Source organism: Martes martes (genome assembly GCF_963455335.1).
Source record: "Martes martes genome assembly, chromosome: 14".
Classification (NCBI taxonomy): Eukaryota; Metazoa; Chordata; class Mammalia; order Carnivora; family Mustelidae; genus Martes; species Martes martes.
The window spans coordinates 15,236,880-15,258,568 of NC_137902.1; the positions used below are offsets into that span (position 1 = coordinate 15,236,880).

Sequence of the window (21,689 nt, forward strand, 5' to 3'; positions counted from 1 at the left end):
TGCAAAGTCTAAAATATCTATTAACTGGCATTTTAGAAAAAAAGTTTGCCAATCCCTGTCCAGGTGCATGTCACATGCCTATATGTCTTCAAAGGTCTCATCTAGCTAAAACTGCCCAGTCTAGAGTCCATGATCAAATAAACACACTGGACTGTTAAGAAAACCAGCACAAACATTAAACAAAACTAAAACGAAATCAATTATATTGTTCTCTATCCTTGGTATGAATACAAAATTTGATTAAAACATCATAAAAATGAGAAAAAAAATCAGTAGTTTAAATGGTACAAAGTCTCTGAGATAGTAAATCCTATTTATCAAAAAATATAGTTTTGGTATGCCTGGGTGGCTCAGCCAGTTAAGCATCTGCCTTCGGCTCAGGTCATGATCCTAGGGTCCTGGGATCAAGTCCCGCATCCGGCTCCCTGCTCAGCAGGCTCCCTGCTTTTCCCTCTGCCTGCTGCTCCCCCTGCTTGTACACACTCTCTCTCTCTGACAAATAAATAAATAAAATCTTTTTTAAAAATATATGGTTTTAGGGGCGCCTGGGTGGCTCAGTGGGTTAAAGCCTCTGCCTTCAGCTCAGGTCATGATCCCAGGGTCCTGGGATCGAGCCCCGCATTGGGCTCTCTGCTAGCAGGGAGCCTGCTTCCCCTCCTCTCTCTGCCTGCCTCTCTGCCTGCTTGTGATCTCTGTCAAATAAATAAATAAATAAAATTTTTAAAATATATATATATATGGTTTTAGTGCTGACAATAACTACTCAAGGAATAGCTGAATCCATTTGGGGAATCTTTATGCACAGTCACCTCTGCAATCCATCCTCATAAGGAAGTCTTTTTTAAAAGAATGCTTTTAATTAAAATATTGTTTAACAGTTTATACATTTAAACAAAGTAAAGAGTACCTAAAGATTATATTCATTGGTATTAACTATTCTTTTTCCTTTCTGCAGTCATTATTGTATTACACTGTTGAGCTTGCATTTCTTCTTTTTCCTTCACAGAGCACTGTGTATCCTCCACTTCTAAGTGTGCCTTCTCCATCCATCCAACTCCTAATAAAAATTTAAGTGACCTCACCTGCTAGAGCAGTAGTCTTCAAACCTTAATTACATGCTCCCTTGTCAGTAAAAGTTTTTATTACATAACTCAAATATATGTATATTTACCTGTAAATATACATGTACTATTTAAAATATTGTGCACTAGGGGCCCCTGGGTGGCTCGGTCAGTTAAGTGTCTGGCTCTTGATTTCAGCTCAGTTCTTGATCTCAGGGTCGTGAGTTCAAGCACCACATTGGCCTCCACGCTGAGTGGGAATGGAGCCTACTTAAAAAAATTAAATTAAATTAAATTAAATATTATGTACTATAAAATATAAATTTTAAAAATCAAAATTAAAAATAACATTACTAGAAATCCTAATATTTTCTTCCCACATTCCAGTAAGTCATCTTGGGTACCATCCCACTTAACACTAATTTGAACAAATCATATCCTGGCCAAATAGGTATTACCCCGTGTAAGTACACTAACCAAGCTGACTACAGTAGTTGACTGGCACCAGTTGACTGGCCTCAGTGGTAGCAAATAGTATGTGCTTCATCAGCTCTCACATCTAGTGGAAGAGGAAGGAGCTGTTTATACCACACTCTTTGCATGATTTGGGGTGAAAAATAATTGACTACTAGTGGACTGCCACTGGAAGACCATTACCATTTCTCCTCCAGCAAATCAAACCTTCCTTTAAAATACTGCATTCCCACTGCATATCTTTCCCAATCTCAACCAGGCTTCAAATAATTGCCAAGACCAAACAGTGCCTTTAGGATAGATGTTACCAAGACCAGCATCAAAAAAGATTTCAGCATTTTAACCTTTTACCTGCTGTGTGTCAATACTTAACTGTGCATAAGTTGTATTGGAATTGATAGCAGCCAATTGGGTACTCAGCAGTCTTTTGCTCAAATATTTGAACATCAGATTGTTGGACAAATATTATAATTAGGCATTTACTTCAAGATTTCTGGCCATGTTAAATATGCTTACTGTAAAGCTGACTTCATACTGAGTAAAGAAGCTATAGGCATAGGGGAAGAAATTAAGTTACCAGGCAAGATACTTCATTTTGAAAAGATTTGATTCAGTTGTACTTATTTATTTTTTACTGATTGTTAGAGAGAATATATTATTCACTCCTAATATTTCCATGGGGAGGGATTTTAATTAGAGTGACACTCTTCACCTCTCTGCCCATATCTCACTCCTTCCTTCTTCCTCAATGGAGAAGGGGGGGGGGCTTCTGAATGGTAAGTTAAGGAGAAAAAAACGGGGCATAGAAAGCTGCACCAACTCCCAGCTGAGGGAAAGCATTATGCTTACTTTCTTCCAAGCACTGTAAGAGCCCTGCCCAGAAACATGGACCAGCAGTTGCTTACCTCTGGCTGCAGGTAAATTTAATTTTGAAGTGAAATATTAGATAGCCCATTATGGCCACACATGAATGAAAGTCATGTTCTCCAGAGACGCCTGGGTGGCTCAGTCAGTTAAGCATCCAACTCTTGGTTTTGGCTCAGGTCGTGATCTCAGGGTTGTGAGATGGAGCCTTGTATCAGGCTTTACACTCAGCACAGAGTCCGCTTAAGACTTTCTCTCCCTCAGCCCCTCCCCACCATGTGTACATGTGCGCACTCTCGCTCTCTCTCAAATAAATAAATCTTTAAATTTAAAAAAATCATGTTCTCCATATTAGCACCCATAAACCTGATATTTTAACCGTTAATGATCTGACTTCAAAGCCTATTTCTCAACTAATTCTGAACTCAAAAATTCTAACAATTATATTCCCAAATATGAGGATTCTAGCCTATTAAGCATTTTTATCCTCAGCATTGCCTTAAGTCACTGAGATGACTATACAACCCAAGCAATTTTTTTAGTCATACAGTCTCTTCCCCATGGTATCTTTCTTCTGAAATTCATCTACCATCTAATAATAAATAAGGACAAACTTTTTCCCTTCTGGCTAAACTGACTTCCCATCTACTAATCATTTTTTTTTAAAGATTTTATTTATTTATTTGACAGATAGAGATCTCAAGTAGCCAGAGAGGCAGGCAGAGAGAGAGGAGGAAGCAGGCTCCCCGCTGAGCAGAGAGCCTGATGTGGGGCTCAATCCCAGAACTCTGGGATCATGACCTGAGCCGGAGGCAGAGGCTTTAACCCACTGAGCCACCCAGGTGCCCCTACTAATCATTTTTAAACCTTAAGCTGTCTGTATTTTTCCTATTCACTTTTAGGTGTTATATGGTTCGGCTGTCTTAAAGGTATAATCGTTACCTTTGGCTCAAGTAGTATTTCAGAATGAAATGAATGGTGTGAACAGTATCCTGTGGATCAAATAGGGCCAAATAGATCAGATAGCTAAAATGTCAAAGCATCTTCAAGAATCCAAATATTAATTAGTAAACTTATGCCATCATTCATGGCAAACCAAAGAGAGGAAGGAGAGGAAAGTAAACAAAGCATGATAAAAAACTAAACTCACAAATCATCCTGCATTATTACTGCTGTTAAAAATAATAAAATTCAATTCACCATCATGCTTAAGGAAGTAATTTAATTTAATTTTCTGGTTAACTAAACAATATGATTAACTGAAACTCAAGAATACCTTTTTTCAATGACTTGTTGCTAAATGTGTTCCTGAATTTGTTTCTTTTTATTGCTTTGTTAATAAATTGCCACAAACATAGAAGCTTCAAACAACATACCTTTATTATTTCACAGTTCTATAAGTCAGAAGTCCCTGTGGACTCAGATGAGCACTAGCTGAGCTAGACTCTTATCTAGAACCTTTTGAAAAGAATCCACTTCTAAACCCATTCAGCTTGTTGACAGAATTTAGTTCCTTGAGGTTATGGGGCTAAGAGTCCCATTTCCTTGACAACTATTGGTCAAGGGATGCTCTCAGCTCCAGAGGCCACTCTCCAGCCCTTTCCACATGTTCCCCTCCATCTTCAAACCAGCAATGGTATGTCAAATTCTCTTTGCACCTCCAGTCTTTGACGTCCCCTTCTACTAGCAACCTGAGAAAACTGCTTTTAAAGGGCTCATGTGGCTTGATTAAGTCTACTCAAATAATCTCCCTTCAGTCATGTAACATAACTATGACAGTAACACCAGGGGACAGAGGTCAAGAGGGTCTTCTTAAAATTATGCTTACCACACTTACTATATTACTAAGTTTCTGGAGCTAATGTGTTTTCATAACTCAGGATGGTTAAATACCTCAGGAACATCATTATGAAAGTTAATTTTCATATATCTAAAGTATAAGATTAGTCTGATTTTATACTACTTATATAAAATACCCTGTAAATTATTTTTTTAAGTCACAGATAAAAATGTACTTATATAGTTTGACTTTCTCCCTAAGTACACTACAGAAAAAATATATACACATAGTCATTCACTGATTCAAATATATTTATTAAATGGGGCAATATTCCTGGCATGGGGGATAAGAACAGTGAATCTTAAAAGATCTCTAAAGAGTAGATTAGTGGCAATCCAGTGCTAGGGAGTAGGGAAGAAAATAGAAAGTGACTGCTCAGGTTATTTTATGGAATAACAAAATGTTTTAAAATTATGGTTATAGTTTCAAACTGTAAGTATTTAAAAACCATTAAATCATGTACTTTATAAACGGTGAGATTTATGGTATGTAAATTATATCTCAATAAAGCCGTTAATATGAAAAGTGGAGAAAAAACATGGTAAAAGAAACTGTCTTTGCCTTCCTGGACCTAACATTCCAGGCAATGCTGTCTAGGACCTCCTGCAATGATAGAACAGTTCTATATATTTACTGTTCAATATGGGAGCCACTTAGTACATGTGGCTATTGAGCCCTTGAAATATGACCAGTGCAACAAAGGAACTGACCCTTTAAAATTTAACTTTAACTACTTTTAATAGATATATGTGGCTAGTAACTGCCAGAGTGGACAATATGGTATATATATATATATAAAAGGGGAAAGACAATATACAAATAGCAAATAAAAGTAGAGTATGTAAAGTGATGATACATACATAGAGGAATATGGACTATTCCCCATCACTCTAATATGTATTTACAGAAATACGTCAGGTATATGTATGTATATACATAATATATAAATATATTTGTAATATATATAAATATATATGAATGTACATTATATCTATATGTTTCTATGTGTAATATAGATGTAAATGTTTGGATTATTTGAGCAATTAAAAACAGGAAAAATCTTTTATCCTTGTTGTATAATCTTCCTAAGCTTTTTGAAAAATATATTTAAAAACTACTTTTGAGGACATTCCATGTCTTGAAAAAATAAGCTTTCAAGCTATACATATAAGGTGACCATTATTTGACTTTCTTTCCTATGATACAATGATTCTTACCATTTGGAGATCTGAGATCACTTTTGAGAATTTTGTAAAAGCTAAACACCCCCTGCCTACAAAAACTCATATAAATAATATATCAAAACATGGAAAATGCTCTTAGAGTTTCTACTCTTTTATGAGACACAGAGAATCAACTTGAGAGTTTTTAATGTACACGGTGCTTTAAAAAAAAAAATGTTTACATGTTTCCTATAAAAATACTAAGTATCTTCCCCTTCCCACTGGGAGAAAATGTGGAGGTAGGGTCCCTCAGTGATCTCTGCCATGCACTAAATAAGTGCCAGCAAGGAGGCGGCAGCGCTGACGCTCATCACTGGGGTTGCAGCAGCTGCAGAGATCCTGGGATAGACCATCCCCACCCTGCACTACGCAAATGACAGCAGAGTTAGCACCCCTCATCTTCCTAACTAGAGAATGGAGAGGGATTACACAAAGATGAAGATGATGAAAAAGGAGATCTTTCAAATCTGTATATGAAGTCCTGGGTACACCCTCAGGTAGCCCATATGTGAAATAGATCTCAACCAACAAAGCAAAAAAGTTTTAGACTTTAACTACGGTATGGAATATCACCTACATTTCAGAATGGTCTCTTTGGAGCAGACAAACAGGGCAGAGCAGAATGGTACAACCAAGGCTTTGGAAACTAAACTGGCATTCAAATCTCAGCACAAAAATGGACAAGCATGCTCCTCCATATATACCTAAGAGAAATGAAAACATATGTCCACACAAAAATTTGGTACACAAAAATTCACAGCAGCATTATTCATAATAGTCAAAGGGTAGAAACAACTTAAACGTCCAATAATTGATAACTAAATTAACAAAATGTAGAATATCCATACAATGGAATATTATTCAGCAATAAAAAGGAATGGACACATGGTACATGAATGAAACCTGAAAACATGCTATGTGAAAGAAGCTCATGACAAAAGGCTGGAATCATTATATGATCCCATTTATATAACATGTCCACAAGAGGCAAGTTCACAGAGACAGAAAGCAAATTAGTGGCTACCCGATTAGTGGAGTTGTTGGGTGGGAGAAATATAGAATGAGTGCTGATGGAAATGGTGTTTCTTTGTGTGATGATTAAAAAAATTTTTCAAAAATTAGATATGGTAATGGCTGCACCACTCTCTGAATATCCCAAAAACAACTGAGCCATTTAAAGTGGTGAATATTATGTTATATAAGTTACAACTAAATAAAGCTGTTATATTTAAAAAAAAAAAAAAAGTGAAGGTCATGTAGGCAGAACTAGAACAAGTTGATTGCCTCCTAAAACAGAATTTTTAAACAGGAACCAGAATTTCATACACAATACTCAAAATGTCCAGGATATAATCCAAAATTACTTGCCATACCAAGAAACAAGAAAATCTCAACTCATCTGAAAAAGATAATCAGAAGTTACCATCACTGCTCTGGTAAAGATGGTAGAATTATCCATCAAGAATCTTAAAGCAGGGACGCCTGGGTGGCTCAGTTGGTTAAGCAGCTGCCTTCGGCTCAGGTCATGATCCCAGCGTCCTGGGATCGAGTCCCACATCGGGCTCCTTGCTCGGCAGGGAGCCTGCTTCTCCCTCTGCCTGCCACTCTGTCTGCTTGTGCTCACTCTCGCTCCTCTCTCTCTCTCTGACAAATAAATAAATAAATAAATCTTTAAAAAAAAAAAAAGGAATCTTAAAGCAGCTATCAGAAAAATAATACAACAAGAAGCTGCAGATACTTTCAAAACAAATATAGAAATACAGTTTCAAGCAAAGAAACAGAAGACATAAAGAATAAAATGGAAAATACAATAAATGAAAACTTTTTGTATCAGTTCACAAGATGGGCCCAATAACAGAATGGAGATAACAGAGGAAAGAATCAATGAACACAAAGACAGATAAAAAAAAGTTATCCAACCTGAATAGAAAGAAAAAGACTGAATAGGGCTTTAGTGACCTAGAAGTCAGTAACAAAGATCTAATATTTGTCTCTTTGGGGTCAAAGGAAAGAAGAAAGAGTGTGGAGCTGAAAAAATGATAATAGAAAATTTTACAAATTCTGAAAAAGATATAAACCTACAGAGCAAGAAGCAGAGCAATTAACAAGAAAAACTCAAAGAATTCCATACCCACACATAGCATAAGCAAATTTCTGAAAATTTAAAAGGAAAAAAAGAAAGAAAGCCAGAAGAAAACGACACATTAGCTAGAAAACAAGAATCTGAATGACAATAGATTCGTCATCAGAAAACTTAAGAGTCACTGCTTTAAATATTCTAGCTCTCAGGAGAAGAAGAGATATAATCAAATTTGTATTCTAGGAAGCAAACTTTGGTAGCAATAAAGAAGAGAATAGCAAGGGGAAAATTAGAAGAAAAATGAATTAAAGAGCTACTGCAACAACCCAGTAGAGAAAAATTCAGGACTTTACTAAAATAATGGCCATGGAGATGAAAAGGATGGCAAACCTTGAGAATGACAGCAATACATACACATACAGATGGACTCTTAAAGGAGAAATTCTGTCTTTCCATTAAAAATGGCTGGGAAAAAGTACCCCTGCTACCAGAGTATGCAAGATGTCCCAAGTAACAGATTGCTGAAGATGGAAATCCCCTAATTCTGTGTATGAACCCACATAAGACTCAGATTCAATCTGAGCAGCCCATATGAGGAACAGACCCAAAAGCAGCTTAATGAAGGATTTGAGAACTGAAATAAAACTAAAACACTGCACAAGTCTCAGAATAATCCGTGAGTGGCATGTGTGCATTCAGATCCAAAGGCTTTATAACCACTGCCCTCAGAAAGCATGACAGAGAATTTGCTACTTGAAGCTAACTGATTTGTTGCTTACTAAATAAAAATAAACAAATAAATAGATCAATAAATCAACATTCCCCAGAACATAACAAGATCCATAACCTATGCAAAATAACCTTGACAATGTCCAGAATAAATCCAAAAATCACTCAACATACAAAGAACTAGTAAAATATACACAATTCTCAAGGAAAAAGATAATCAATGGATGTCAGAAAATCCTAAGATCCAAAAATTTGCATCATCAGACAGACATTAAGTATTATAACTAGACACCACGAGACAAAGGTAAAGACAATAAGTGAAATGAAAAGAGAGACATTCTCAAGAAAGAAAGAAAAATCATCAAAAAGAACAAAATGGAAAGGTTAAGAATGTAAAATACCACATCCTACATTTTAAACTGACTGGATGGGTTCAAAAGCAGAATGCAGATAACAGAGGCAATAGTCAGTGAAGCTAATGATAGTTCAAAAGAAATAACACAATCTGAAGAAAGAGAAAAGATTAAAAAAAGAAAAAGATCAGAACCTCAAGGACCTGTGTAGCTAAATCAAAAACCTAACATTAGTGTCACTGAAGTCCCAGAAGAAGAAACAAAAAAGACTACTGCAAATATATTAAAAGAAATAATGGTTTTTCTAAAATCCCATTTTGGTGAAAGACATAAATATAAATTAAAAAAGCTCAGTAAACCCGACCACTCATGGTAAATTTAAAGAAACCTACATCCAGATACATAATTTGAACTGCTTAAAACAAAAAATGTAGAAAAATCTTGAAAGCAGCTAGAGAAAAATGACATTATATACATAGGAGAAAAACAATTAGCATGACTGCAGACTTCCCATCAGAAACCATGAAAGGCCAGAAAAAAATTGAGCAACCTGTTTTAAAATGCTGAAAGAAAAGAATTGAAAACCTAGGATTCTGTTCCTGTAAAAATATCCCTCACTAAACAAGGCAAAATAAAGGTACTGTTAGGTCAAAAAAATTTTAAGAAAATACATCAGCAACAGTCATGTTTGAAAAGAAATGGACCCCCCCCCACAAAAAAAGTGGTTCACACTAAAGGGAAATGACCCTAAAAGGAAATTTCTCTCTAGCGATAAGCAAAGAGCAAAAGAAAGCAAAGATATCTGAGAAAATATAAAAGACAATTTTTCTCCTCTTAAGTTCTTTAAAATATGTATATTGTTGAAAGCAAAATTTATAACTTTATCTAATAGGGTTTGCCATACAAGTAGATGTGATGTATATGACAATTACAGCAAAGGTCAGTGGAGATGGATAAATGGACAGAGTTCTAAAACTTAATTTTACCTGAAGAAAAATATTAACTCTGAATAGATTATAAAAAGTTAGGTATGCATACTGTAATTACTAACATACTAGCATAACCACTAAAACATAATATGAAGACATATACCCAAAATAAGTCAGTCAGAGAAAAATAATTATAATATGGCTTCATTCATAAGTAGAACATAAAGAACAGTGCAGAGGACAATAGGGGAAGGGAAGGAAAACTGAATGGGAAGAAATCAGAGAGGGAGACAAACCATGAGACTCTTAACTCCAGGAAACAAACTGAGGATTGCAGAAAGGGAGGTGGGTGGGGGGATGGAGTAACTAGGTAATGAGCATTAAGGAGGGCACATGATGTGATGAGCACTGGGTGTTATACACAACTAATGAATCACTGAAAATTATACCAAAAACTAATGATGTATTATATGTTGGCTAATTGAATTTAAATTTTTTTAAAAAGACATACACCTAAAGGGCCAATAGCAAATTAAAATAGAATGCCAAAATATATCCAAATATATTAAATGTAAAAAGTCTCAATAAACAAATAGGAAGAGATAACTAGATTGGATTGAAATATGTATATATAATAGAATAGCTATTAATATCAAAGAAGAAAGCAGAAGCAATTACCAAAGAAAAAGAGGAAGAAAATGATACTATGATAAATGGGTCAACTCACCAAAAAACACAGCAGTTCTAAGTGTATATGCCCCCACCAAAAAAACTTTGAAACACAGGCAAAACTGACAGAAGTGAAAGGAGACAGACAAATCCATAGTTACAGTTAGAGACTTCAACACTCCTCTCTCAGTAATCAACCGAACTAGACGGAATATTGTACAGATAAAGAATATGTGAACAATTACAACAACCAACATGACCTAATTGAGATTTCTATAACATTCCACTCAACAGAAGAATGTATATTCTTTTCAAATGCAAACGTAAAAATTCACCACAATACACCATATTTTTTTCCAGAAACAAGTCTTTTTTTTTTTTTTAAGATTTTATTTATTTATTTGACAGAGACACAGCAAGAGAGGGAACACAGCAGAGGGAGTGGGAGAAGGAGAAGCAGGCCTCCCGCAGAGCAGGGAGCCTGATGTGGGGCTCCATCCCAGGACACTGGGATCATGACCTGAGCCAAAGGTCATAACCAACTGAGCCATGCAGGTGTCCCCAGAAACAAGTCTTAATAAATTTATAAGAACTGAAATCATACAAGGTATATCCTTTGAACATAACGGACTTTAATTAGGAATAAGTAACAGAAAAACCTTTGGTAAATCCCCAAATATTTGAAAGTTAAACAAAATTGTTCTACATAAGCCAAAGAGAATGTCTAAAGGAAAATCAGAAAGTATATTGAACTGAATAAAAATGAAAGTACTACATATCAGTATGTGAGATGCAGCTAAAGCAGTGCCTAGAAGAACACAAACAGAATTTAAAAACTTTCATTAGAAAGGAAGACACACCTCAAATGACAATGTGAACTTTTCATCTTAAGAAATTAGAATAAAAGAAAATTAACACCAAAGGAAGCAGCAATCAATGAAACTGAAAATAACAACAAAAGAAAAAATAGCAGGAATCAATGAAACCAAACATATTCTTTGAAAAGATCAATAACACCAATAAATATCTAGCCAGACTAAACAAGAAAAAAGAAAGAAAATGTAAACTACCAATATCAGAAATGGAAGAAATATTACTAAAGATGCCACAGACTTCAAAATCATAAGGGAATACTATATAAATGTTATGCTCACAAATTCGAAAACTTGAAATGGACCAATCTTTCTAAGACAATCTACCAAAATGCACTCAAAAAGAAACCAAGGAAATGAATGTCCTTACATCTAATTTAAAACTAAATTCATAGTTGCAAGCCTTTCCACAAAGAAAGGGCCAGGCCCTTTCTTTGGTCCATCTGAGCATTAAGGAGAGCACATGATGTGATGAACACTGGGTGTTACACAAAACTAAATGAAGATGAATTTTACTGACATTGATGAAAAAAAGTAATACCAATTCTACATAAATTCTTCCAGAAAAAAGAAGAGAAGCACCTTCTAATTCATTTTATAGGGCATGATAAGAAATCAAACAAAATCATTATGACAAGAAAATCAAACCCATCACAAGAAAAGAAAATTACAAAGTACTATTCTTTGAGAACACAGAAGCAAAGATCCTCAACAAAATAACAGCAAATCAAATACACCAATAAATAAAAAGCGTAAAATATTATGACTAAGTGGGGTTTATCACATGAATGTAAGGTTGATTAAACATTTGAAAATTGATTGAATTCACCAATATCCACAAACTAAAGAAGAAAAACCAAAAGATCATCTCAACAGATTCAGAAAAAAATATCCATACATGATAAACTCTCAAAATAAGGAAAAGTAAGGAACTTCCTTAACCTAATAAAGGGCATTTACCAAAAAAGCCTACAGCTAGTATAATACTTAATGCTTAAAAACTGAATGTTTCCACCTAAGGTTGGGAACAAGGCAATGATAGCCACTTTTATTTTCTTATTTAACATCAAGCTAAAGGTCCTAGCCAGTACAATACAACAAGAAGAAAAATAAAGGGCATATAATTGCAAAGGAAGAAGTAAGCTGTCTCCATGCACAGCTAACATAATTGTCTAGGTAGAAAATCCCAAGGAATCTATAAGAAAAGCTACTGAAACTAAATGGGTTTAGCAACATTGCAGGCAAGATACAAAGTCAATATACAAAAATCAATTGTATTTCCACATAATAAAGAAGAACAAATAGAAAGTGAGATTAAAAGAAACAATATCAACTACAATAGCATCAAAGAACATAAACTAGGTATAAATCTAACAAAATACATGTAGGATCTACATATATCTCTACAAAATACTTATGCATGAAATCCATGAAAACCTAAATAAATGAAGAAATATATCACGTTAATGGACTGGAGAAGTCAGTATTGTTTAGATGTCAGTTCTTCCTAAAATGATCTCAAGTCAACACAATACCACCCAAAATCCCAGTGTTTGAACTGATAAACTGATAAACAGATTCTAAAATGTGGAAAAGCAAATGAATTAGAATAACTAAATGAATTCTCAAAAATAAAAATAGTTATAGGAATCTCTCTATCTAATTTCAAGACTTACTACAAAGCTACAATAGTCAAAAAAGAGACTCTGAAAAAGACAGACATATGGACCAAAGGAACAGAACAGAATCAAGAAACAAATATAGAGATAGACATACCCAAGTGATTTTCAACAAAGGTACAAAGACACGAAAAAAAAAAAATCATCTTCTCAATAGTCATCTCATAATGAAAAAAGGGGTCAATTTATCAAGAAGATATAAAATTTCATGTACTTAATAACAGGGCTTCAAAATAAATGAAGCAAAACAGATAAGACTGCAGGGACAAATGATAAATGCAAAATTATAATTTAAGATTTTAATACCCCTCTCTCAATAACTAATAGAAGTAGACAGAAAATCAGAAAGGTTTTAGAAAATGAACAAAACTACAAATCGACTCAAGCTAACTTAAATTTATAGAACATTCTACCCATTAAACACATTCTTTTCACAAGCACAAGGAATGCTTCCCAAGATGGACAATATTCTGGCCAATAAATTTTAATAAATTCTATATATATTATATAAATTGAACTTGTAGTTAAATATGCTAAGTCAAATAAATTTATATTAACTAAATTGAATCTAGAGTTAAAGAAAATTCCAGGCCTCCAGAGCTTCAGTGGTGAATTCTACCAAACACATAATGAAAAAATAATGCCAATTCTACACAAACTCTTCGAGCAAAGTAAACAGGAAGGTTCCAACTCATTCTGTGAGGCTGGCATTATACTGATTCTAAAACTGTGCAAAGACATTGTAAGAACACTACAGACCAATATCCTTCATGAACATATACACAAAAATTCTAAGCAAAATTTTAAATCAAATCCAAATAATATATAATGAAAGAAAATATATTTCAGATGGTCCTCATCTCAGGAATGTAACATTGGTTCAACATTTAAAAACTAAGCAACAGAATTCATAATATCAATGAACAATCAGAAAAATGATATGATGATCTCAACACATGCAGAAAACACAATCCAATATCCATCTCCAATAAAGACTCTTATCAAACTAGGAAGAGAAGGAAGCATCCTCAATGTGATAAAAGGGATTTATAAAAAACTTACAGAAACATTACAGTTAGCTTAAAGATTAAATATTGTCCCCCAAAATCATGAATAGCATATAGTTGACCACTCTCATCCCATGTATAGATCACAGCAATGGAGGTTCCAGCCAGTGAAATAAGGCAAGAAAAAGAAAAGGCACCAAGATTGTAAAGCAAGGAGCAAAGGTATTTTTATATGCAAACAACATACTTATCCATTTGGAAAATCATAAGGAATTTACAGAAATTTATAATTAATGGTTTAGCAAGATTGAAAGGTATAAGATTAATAAACAAAAACAGTTATATTTCTATATAATAGCAACAATCAGAAATCAAAACTAAAAAGGATATAATCTACAATAGCATCAAAAAATGTGAAATAGGGACACCTGGGTGGCTCAGTTGGTTAAGCAGCTGCCTTCGGCTCAGGTCATGATCCCAGGGTCCTGGGATTGAGTCCCACATCGGGCTCCTTGCTCAGCAGGGAGCCTGCTTCTCCCTCTGCCTCTGCCTGCCTCTCTGTCTGCCTGTGCTCACTCTCTCTGACAAATAAATAAATAAAATCTTTAAAAAAAAAAAAAGTGAAATATTTAAGGAAAAATCTGACAAGCACTGTGAAACCTGTTCACTGAAAATTTTAAAAGACTGCTGAGAGATTTAAAAAGACCTAAACAAGGGTGCCTGGGTGGCTCAGGTGTTAAGCATCTGCCTTTGGCTCAGGTCATGATTCCAGGTTCCTTGGATCGAGCCCCACATTGGGCTCCCTGCTCAGCGGGAAGCCTGCTTTTCCCTCTCCCACTCCCCCTGCTTGTGTTCCCTCTCTCACTGTGTCTCTCTCTGTCAAATAAATAAATAAAAATCTTTTTTAAAAAATAAATTAATTAATTAAAAGACCTAAACAAAAGGAGATATACCAGGTTCAGGAGTTAGAAAACTCAGTGTTAATAAGGCATCAACTGTCCCCCAAATTCATCTACAGCTTCAACACAATCCAAAGTAAAATCCCAGCAGGTTTTTTTTGTAGAAATTGGCAAGCTGATTCTTGAAATTCATATGGAAATGCAAAGAACCAGATAACCAAATAATAGAATAACCAGAATAATTTTTTAAAAAGAACAAAATTAAAGGACTTACCACTTGCTGACCTGAAGACTTATAAAGCTACAATAATCAAGAGGTAATTGTCTTGACGTACAAATAGACAAAGAAATCAATGGAACAGAGAATTCAGAAATATACACAAGTATATGAACAAGTGAGTTTGGCAAAGATACAAAGTGACTTCTCAGAGAAAGGAGAGTCTTTTTGTTTTATCTTTCTTAAGATTTTATTTATTTATTTTAGAGAGAGAGAGAGTGGGACTTGGGCAGAGGAAGAGGGAGAGAGAGAATCCCAAGCAGACTCCATGCTGAGCAGAAGAGCTCAATGTGGGGCTCAATCCCAGGACCCCGAGATCAAGACCTGAGCTGAAATCAAGAGTCAGACACTTAACCAAATGAGCCACCAAGAATAGTGTTTTTAAAATAGCCCTGAAGAAAAAAAAAAAAAATAGCTCTGAAGACTGAATTTCTACATGCTGAAGAAAAAGAAAAGAACTGAGATCCATAGAGATCCATACCTCTTACATATACAGAAATTAACTCAAAATGAACTATAAACCTACATGTAAAATCTAAAACTACAAAACTTCTAGAAAAAAAAATTAAAGAGAAATTATGACTTAAGCCAAGGTTTCTTAGATCCAAAACCAAAAGTAAATTTCATAGAAATCAAGAAGAAATCAAGAATTTCATAGAAATCATCAAGAAAATGATAAACTGAAGTTCATCAAATTTAAAACTTGTGTTCTTTGAAAACACTGTTCAGAGAATGAAAACCCCAGCCTGGGAAAAAGCATTTGCAAATGATGTATCTGAAAAGGAACTAGTATCCAGACATGTAAAGAACCTATAAAAATGAAATAACAAGAAAAAAAATGTTTTTTTTCTAATGTGCAAAAGATCATTTTTTTTAAGATTTTATTTATTTATTTGACAGACAGAGATCACAAGTAGGCAGAGAGGCAGGCAGAGAAAGGAGGAAGCAGGCTCCCTGCTGAGCAGAGAGCCCGATGCGGGGCTCGATCCCAGGACCCTGGTATCACGACTTGAGCCGAAGGCAGAGCTTTAACCCACTGAGTCACCCAGGTGCTCCAAGATCTTTTTTTTTTTTTTAAGATTTCATTTATTTATTTGACAGAGACAAAGCAAGAAAGGGAACACAAGCAGGGGGAATGGAAGAGGGAGAAGTAGGATTCCCACTGAGCAGGGAGTCCAATGCGGGGCTCCATCCTAGGACCCTGGGATCATGACCTGAGCTGAAGGCAGACAGCGAATGACTGAGCCACCCAGGCGCCCCAGTGTGCAAAAGTTCTGAACAAATACCTCATCAAGAAGATACACAGATGGCAAATAAGCACATGACAAAATGCTCAACATCATCTCATTAGAGAAATGCAAATTAAAACCACAATGAGATACTACTACATACCACATAGAAAAGTTGTAAGCCCCGGGATGGGCTCCATGTTCACCTGGGGGTCCACTTGTCCCTCTCCTGCTGCCCCTCTCCCACACCCACCAGATCCTGCTCTCCCTCTTACCCTCCCCAGCTCATGCTCGTTCTCTCTCTCAAATAAATAAATAAATAAAATCTTTGAAAATCATGTTACTCCAAGTATCTTACTTTATCAATTTAGGTCTTAGAAATACTCTAATTTTAAATTTCTACTCTGTAATTATGTTTTAATAACATAAAAAGAACCCATGGATATAATTACATATTATAATCCTATTTTCCCCTTTTTTTAAAAGATTTTATTAATTTATTTATTTGACAGAGAAAGAAAGAGAGAAGGAATACAGCAGGGGCAGAGGAAGAGGGAGAAGCAGGTTTCCCACTGAACAGGGAGCCTGATGTGAGGCTCGATCCCAAGACCCTGGGATCATGACCTGAGCCAAAGGCAGATGCTTACCAACCTAGCCCCCCAGGTGCCCCTATAATCCTAGTTTAAAATAAAGAAGACTGGGGCACCTGGATGGCTCAGTGGGTTAAGCAGCAGGCTCTTCACTGCAGCTCAGGTCAAGATCTCAGTATGATGAGATCAAGCCCCAAGATGGGCTCCTTGCTGGGCGCAGAGCCCACTTAGGATTCCCTCTTTCGATTCTCTCTTTCGGGTTGGCTGGGTGGCCCAGTGGATTAAGCATCTGCCTTCTGCTCACGTCATGATCCCAGGGTCCCTGATCAGCAGGGAGTCCGCTTCTGCTTCTCCCTCTGCCCCTCCCTACCCACCCCAATACCGGCTAGCTCCTGCTCTCTATCAAATAAATAATACCTTCCAAAAAAAAAATTGATTCTATCACCCCCTCTTTCTCTGCCCCCCCAAACGCACTCTTTCTCTCCTGCTAAAAGAATTAATCAATTGAAATAAAATAAATAAGACTGTTACAGAAGGGGGTGGGGAGAGGAGAGGATGGGTTAGATAGGTGATGGGATGAGCACCCAGGTGTTATATGAAAGTGTTAAATCACTGTATTATACACCTGAAATTAATACTGCACTGTATGTTAATGAACTAGAATTTAAATAAAAACTTTAAAAAAATTTATGGGTAAAAACATTAAAATTTTAAATGAAAAAATAGAGACTAGAGGTCAGGGAGCATTCAGTACAACTTTATAGTTACTGACAGTTTTCCTAGTCTTAATAGAAAGGATTCCAAATGTGTGTTTTTTTACCAGTAGCTAAGGAAACATATTTACATATTTAACCCTGTCCCTTTCTGTGTATAATAGCAATGAAGTTCCTCATTATTATATCCCCATTTTGGGGCTGTCAGAAGAAATAGAATACTTCCATTATAAATGCGAGAATTTCGGTATCCACATTTGACTAATCTAAAAGGTTAAAAAAAAATCTATATACACATTAAACATATAATAAGATGTGAAGATGATTTTAGAAAAATATTCAATAAAAATTTAATAAATTTACATTTAGAAATTATTCACAATATGAGATATTTTCCAATCTCAGATCATTAATGTAGTTTATTTTGCTTACAAACTAGAAGTCATAGTTTCCTATGTCACATTAGCAAGAAAATGTCCAAGTCTGAACACAAAATATAAATTTATATAAATACAAATCTCAGTTACTCTACAGAAATAATTCTAAAGAACTAGTTTCTAAAAGAGAATGTCATTCATTTAAATAAAGTTTGTAGTAAAATCTTTTCTAGTCTAATGTTATACTAGCCTAATTCAAGTAAACAGAATTCAACTTAGCATATATTATATCCTTAATTCTTATATTTCATATTGGCACTGTCCTTTCTGATTCTCAGTCCCAAACCCTTCAGCCTAGTTTTAGCCAAAGATAAGTATTCATTTTTACCTATGTGAGAAATGACTTATAATTCTGAGTGTTCTGTTCTTTTCAAATAGAAACTGAAGACGGAAATCAGTGCTAAGAAAACTAAAGTACCACTTTTGATACCATATTTGCTTCTGCATTCCCCCACCCACCCACCATCAATCTTCCATTCTAAAGAACCATTTGAAGAATTCTCTTATTCCCTAGTGAAATCCCCACGGTAGGAAAAAAACTAAGTTACCATGGAACCAGCCAATTAATTTTGACACCTGCTTACCAAGATTGATCATTTTTTATATCTGTTTGCTAGGTTGCTATCCTTCAGCTTAGTAAAAGATTTTCAAGATAATTAATGAAGTGAGAATTTCCAGTTAGTCTTTCCCACTATGTTATTCCTTCAACTGCTGAATAAAAGAAGCCACCATCCTCAAATAAACCTTTTTTAGCTTAGCATATACTTTACCATGAAGAATTCTTTTCTTCTAAATTGATTCTCCCCCTTAACATTAAATACCACATTTTACCCCTAAGAGTATACATAAAACACGGAATAGTACCAGTTATATTTACTATAATTAATAGCCTGTATTCCACAGAGAAATGAAAAAGTACTTACCAAGAGAGTACAATGAATCATAGGAAATAAGTTTCCAAGGAAATGATTTATATTCAATGATTAATTCAGGGTTAACTGTTATTTAACTATATTTAAGAAGCTATTTCTATTTTACTCACTAATGTGTAAAGTTTATGAACAGCACCTTATGTTATTAAGATAGTTTAACTTGATCTGTGATCTTTCCTACTAACTGAGACAATATCTGCTAGCAAGGTTGCAGGCTGCTGATCTAGCTAGCTGATTAAAAAGTTCCACTACCATAAAATGTAGAAAGGAGCTTCTCAAAATCATAGCAATCTCTGTCCTCTTTAGATAAATAGACCAAATCCACCCACAAAAAGGCGAAAATCCCTAAATCACATACACAATGGGTTATCTTCCTACTTATAGAAAGACGTAAAAAATTGATGCAGCTTTATTCATTGTTGGCTGCCAGTTTATATGTTCAAAATTCTTAACTTGATAAAAAGGCTGGCTGTAATTGTCATAGCCAAAGTTCCAAAACACTTAAGTAAAAAAGGCTACCAACAAGCACAATTCAGTAAGATATCTTTCCTTATCTTGAACAGTTTTTAAAACTTTTAATTAGCACCTCTTTCAAATTAAAAAAAGTATCAAAAAACTACAGTGTTATACTAATTTATTAGGAAGTGAGAAAACATTTGTCTATTGAAACAAATGAATTTCATGAAACTTCATTTTAAGATTTCACTTCCAAAAACCGCTGTAAATTAATTTAAATAGTAGGATCTACCTAAAATTTAAAAGTGCCCTTTAAAAAAATACAGTTTCACAAGTTTTAAGGGGTATGGTTTAAATTAGCAATAGTTAAAATAAATAAATAAATAAATAAATAAATAAATAAATGGAAAATATGCTGTATTTAAAACTCCCAGGACATTTTCCTATAATCCATTAATAACGTGAACCACACTTCCTATCTTTGCCTTAGAGCCCGAGACACTTCACTTAGATTTTGCTATCATCCTGACAATAAATATCAGGAATCTACATAGTGTAATTCCAGAGCCGCAAAACAGCCAGCAAATTTCACAGTAACTATCTAGAAGTCTAAGAAGTTGACTCAGTGACTGCTATCTGCAAACTGTCAGATGGCTACCTCAACTATCTTACTTGCTGCTCCCCCCAATTCACCCATTTCTTCTCATATCAGGCAGGAATGTAATAAACATCAGCCAATAGGGGGAGGGTAACTTTACTGTTGTAAAGCAAACTCCTTATGGCCTTGAGCTGCAGAGAAAAACCAAAGTGATGCTCTCACACAACAGCTGATAGTGAAATAAACAGTTCGAAAAACCCATTACCTTCTCTGCATTAAAAAAGCCCACATAGTTCATCATTTTATGTTACCCAAAGTCACTCTTGTATTCCCAATCAAAACTGCCGTAGCAAATTCAACATAGTATATTGGCTAAAAGTAAACATTCTGGAGTTAGGCTAGTTGACTTGGAATAACTCTGCCCTTAGTACCGTGTAATCTTGGGCAAATGACTTAAATTCACTGCCTCGAGTTCTCTCTGTAAATCCAGCATAATCATCCTAGGAACTCAGAGAGTTGTGAGGAACAAATGAGATAATCCACGTCAGGCGCTTAACAGTGTTTGGCACAGAGTAAGCCCATCATAAACTCTTAGGATCACAATCATCATACTAAATAAACTAAAATGTTCGCAGTGGTTACCTCTAGAGAGAGAAGTAGGATGGGAGTAGAGGGAGGTACTGGTAGCCCGTAACTTTAACCTTTACACTTTTGCATTGTTTGAATGTTTCGCAATGTTCAAGTATTTCATGAGTTACTTGCATGATTTTTGATTAAAAAACAGTGACCTAACAAAAATGGTGTTTGGCACCGTAACTGAGTATGGAAATAAATGCTGAAGAGCGAGGGACCAGAAGCCGCTGCGGACACCTGGACCATCGCGAGGGCTTCGAGTGCCGGGCGGGCAGGGCTCGGCGCGCGGCCGAGTGCCCCGGGCGCCTGGGTTGCAGCGGGGCGGCGCGCTGCAGGCGGTTCCCAGCCCCCGGACCCGAGGCCGCGTTGAGGGCGGGGGCACAGAGGATGGGAGGGGGCACGACCGGTGCGGGGCAGGGCTGAGGTGCGGGGTCGCGAAGACACTTACTTGAACCTGCCCTGGCAGTGCTGGCACTGGTCCCCCACCCAGCCCGGGTCGCAGAGGCAGGTGGAGTTGACACAGCGGCCCGAGAAGCAGGAGCCGGTCCTCTCGCACGGCTTGGACTGGGACACCTGCGCGTAGAGGGCCAGGTAGAGGAAGCCATAGCACAGCAGCCAGCTGTTCCCGTCCAGCAGCCAGGAGGAGGCGCCACCGCCGCCGCCGCCGCCCGCCGGCCGAGCCCTCCACAGCCCCGGGGCCGCCGGCTGCGGGGGGCCAATGCGGGCCCGGCCCCCCGGCTCCATCTTCTCGGGCGCCCCTGCCCGGCCGGGCTGCGCTCGCGGGCGCGGACAGCGATGTTCCGGGGGGGGGGGGAATTCGGCCGGAGAAAACCTCGCCGCCGCCGCCGCCGCTTCTCCTCCTCCTCACCGGCGCCTGCCCCAGTCCCGCTCCCCGGTCTGGAGGGACAGATCCCAGTCGCCGTCGCCTCTGTTCGGGCCCCCGCAGTCGCACTCGGGCATCGCCTCTCGGTCTCTTGACCTTGTCCTCAGCGAATGGAGCCCACCGCCGCGGCGAGCCGGGCCGGGCCGGAGGCGGAGAGCCGGCGGCGCGGGCGGCGCGGAGCGCTCCAGAGGGGACCTGCGGGAGGGGGAGGGGACCCCGCGCGCGGCCCCGCCTCGCCCGCGGCTCGCGCCAACTGCCTCGG

At 36.8% G+C, this 21,689-nt stretch overlaps 1 protein-coding gene across 1 annotated transcript in view; it reads right to left on the reverse strand.

The window, feature by feature from the left end:
- ATRNL1 (attractin like 1) overlaps positions 1-21,288 on the reverse strand; it is a gene marked incomplete at its 5' end in the record, with an annotated part of 807,401 nt that extends 786,113 nt beyond the window's left edge. The window contains one exon of the mRNA XM_080822490.1: positions 20,993-21,288. Within this exon, the coding sequence (XP_080678616.1) occupies positions 20,993-21,288 (296 nt within the window). The remainder of the gene's footprint in view (positions 1-20,992) is intronic.
- Positions 21,289-21,689: the final 401 nt, after the last annotated feature.